The sequence below is a fragment of the Otolemur garnettii genome, unplaced genomic scaffold (genome assembly GCF_000181295.1).
Source record: "Otolemur garnettii isolate 467f Iridium unplaced genomic scaffold, OtoGar3 scaffold00029, whole genome shotgun sequence".
Taxonomy (NCBI): domain Eukaryota; kingdom Metazoa; phylum Chordata; class Mammalia; order Primates; family Galagidae; genus Otolemur; species Otolemur garnettii.
The window spans coordinates 6,960,119-6,961,974 of record NW_003852424.1 but is presented as its reverse complement, the minus strand read 5'-3'; the positions used below and the strand labels follow the sequence as shown (position 1 = coordinate 6,961,974).

The following is a 1,856-nucleotide window of genomic DNA, read 5'->3' as shown; positions in this document are numbered from 1 at the left end:
AATTATATAATACATAATATATTTATATTAAATATATAATAATTTATATATAATAAAGGCATGTGAATAACAGGTTCCAACTGATAAAAATACCTTTTCCAAAGAGATATATAATTATTATTATCATAATAATAAAGGTATTATCAGTGAAAGCTTAATTGAAAAGGATGTAAAGGGAAGTTTGATCTTTTAGAGACATTAGGCTGATAGGCTGAGAACTTCCCGAACCTCAATCTCTGCTTTAAAATACCTCTGAGCAATTAGCAAAACGCAGACAGCACTCTTCCAGCTCCGGTCCGACCTACACTGGGGACTCCCATGGAGTGAGACCCACAGAAGCTTTGCAGGGCACAGGGGTAGCTGCCATTTCTTGGTTCCTTGCCAAAGGCCACAGGGCAGAAGATGGTTCTTCTGAGTCATTAGGAGGAAAGTAGGAATGAAGTGTGTATAAATGCTGCCCTTTATGACCCTGATGTCTTTCTAGGTCAAAGCAAGTATCAGGACTTTTACTCCCAGAGAAAAGCGCTTTGTTGAAGACAGCCGCAAGCTGTCCAAAAAGGTAGGTGGGGACAGTGGGTGGCTCACTGGTGCCCTGGGTGCCCAGAACCTGAAGTGCTTACTCTTACTTGCCTCTCTTTTTCCTTCTCTTTTCTCCCCAACTCTCCACTCCCCAACTCTCCACTCCCCATCTCTTCATCTATTTTTTTTACCCCCTTCTCTCCTAAAATAAGGACTTCATTGAACTCCATAATAAGGAGACGACTTAAAACACACCCATGGGATGAGGCAGCCGTCAGCCCCCACTTTTCTCCTGAATCATTCTGTTTCCTCGCGCCAAGACTCCATAAGCATCTTCCAGAATTGACCTGCCCCACTAGCCTGCTGTCATCACAGCTGTCTCAATCTGCCCTGAAGTTCAGGGAGGTGTTCTCCCTGTGCAGGCAGTAATGAAATTAACTCATAGGCTCTGCAGAGACACTTGGCCCTGGATTCCTTATTAGGGCCCACATTACTGTGCTGAGCATTATTGAAACAGCCTACTCTTTGCACTTTGGGGATGTGCTGGCATCTCACCCCATGTTAAGTTACTACCTCTCCCTCTGCCTCTTGCCTTTAATACCTCTCTCAGCAGTTCAACACAACGTCAAGATCAGGACTCAGTAGTGACAATTCACATGGTTTTGCCGTGACCTTTGGGCTTCTTTTTCAGCGTCCCTCCCTGTCAGACTCAGAGACAGGGCAGGACTTAACTCTGTACCTATTGTCCCACTTCAGTTGTGTAACAAAGAACAAAATGTCCCCTTTTAAAAGTGCTTTTTACTTCCCCCACTTCCCTTGGGGTGAGCAGCTGTGGATTACATAAATCAGTTAAATATAACGGCATCTTATCATCTTTTTGTTTCCCATGAACTTTTGGGCAGACACGGGAAAGGCCTTATGTGTCTTCTGAGGGGAAGCTTCCAAACATTTTGTTTTGGTCTGCTGTAACATCGAGTGTAATATTTATTTTCTGTAATTTGAGTAAATGTCTTATTTTATTATGATTATTGCCTTTTGCTCTGTTTACTTGAAAGTTGAAACCTGACTTGATGTAGGTGGGGTAGCTGCTGTGCAAATGAATTGAAATTAATCTGCCTGCAGCTGGGAGAGCAGACATATCCTGGGCAGACACCACCTGCATGTGGGGTGGCTGTGAGCTCTGAGAGTACCAGGGGATGTGGGCCTGAAACCCTGGAACATGCTAGGACCCTCCCCACATGGCTTTCACCACTGAGTGCTCCCAAATTTTCAGAAAGTTGAGATATTTGCTTATGGTACAAATATGTGAAAACACTTACTATGTGACTGACATTTTT

General features: G+C 43.5%; 1 protein-coding gene across 4 annotated transcripts in view; it reads left to right on the top strand.

The window, feature by feature from the left end:
- Positions 1 to 1,856, top strand: part of MCTP2 (multiple C2 and transmembrane domain containing 2) — a 183,726-nt gene that overhangs the window by 99,502 nt on the left and 82,368 nt on the right. For all 4 annotated transcript variants that reach the window (XM_012804444.2, XM_003788814.3, XM_023512681.1 and 1 more), the window contains one exon: positions 485 to 559. In XM_012804444.2, the coding sequence (XP_012659898.1) occupies positions 485 to 559 (75 nt within the window). The remainder of the gene's footprint in view (positions 1 to 484; positions 560 to 1,856) is intronic.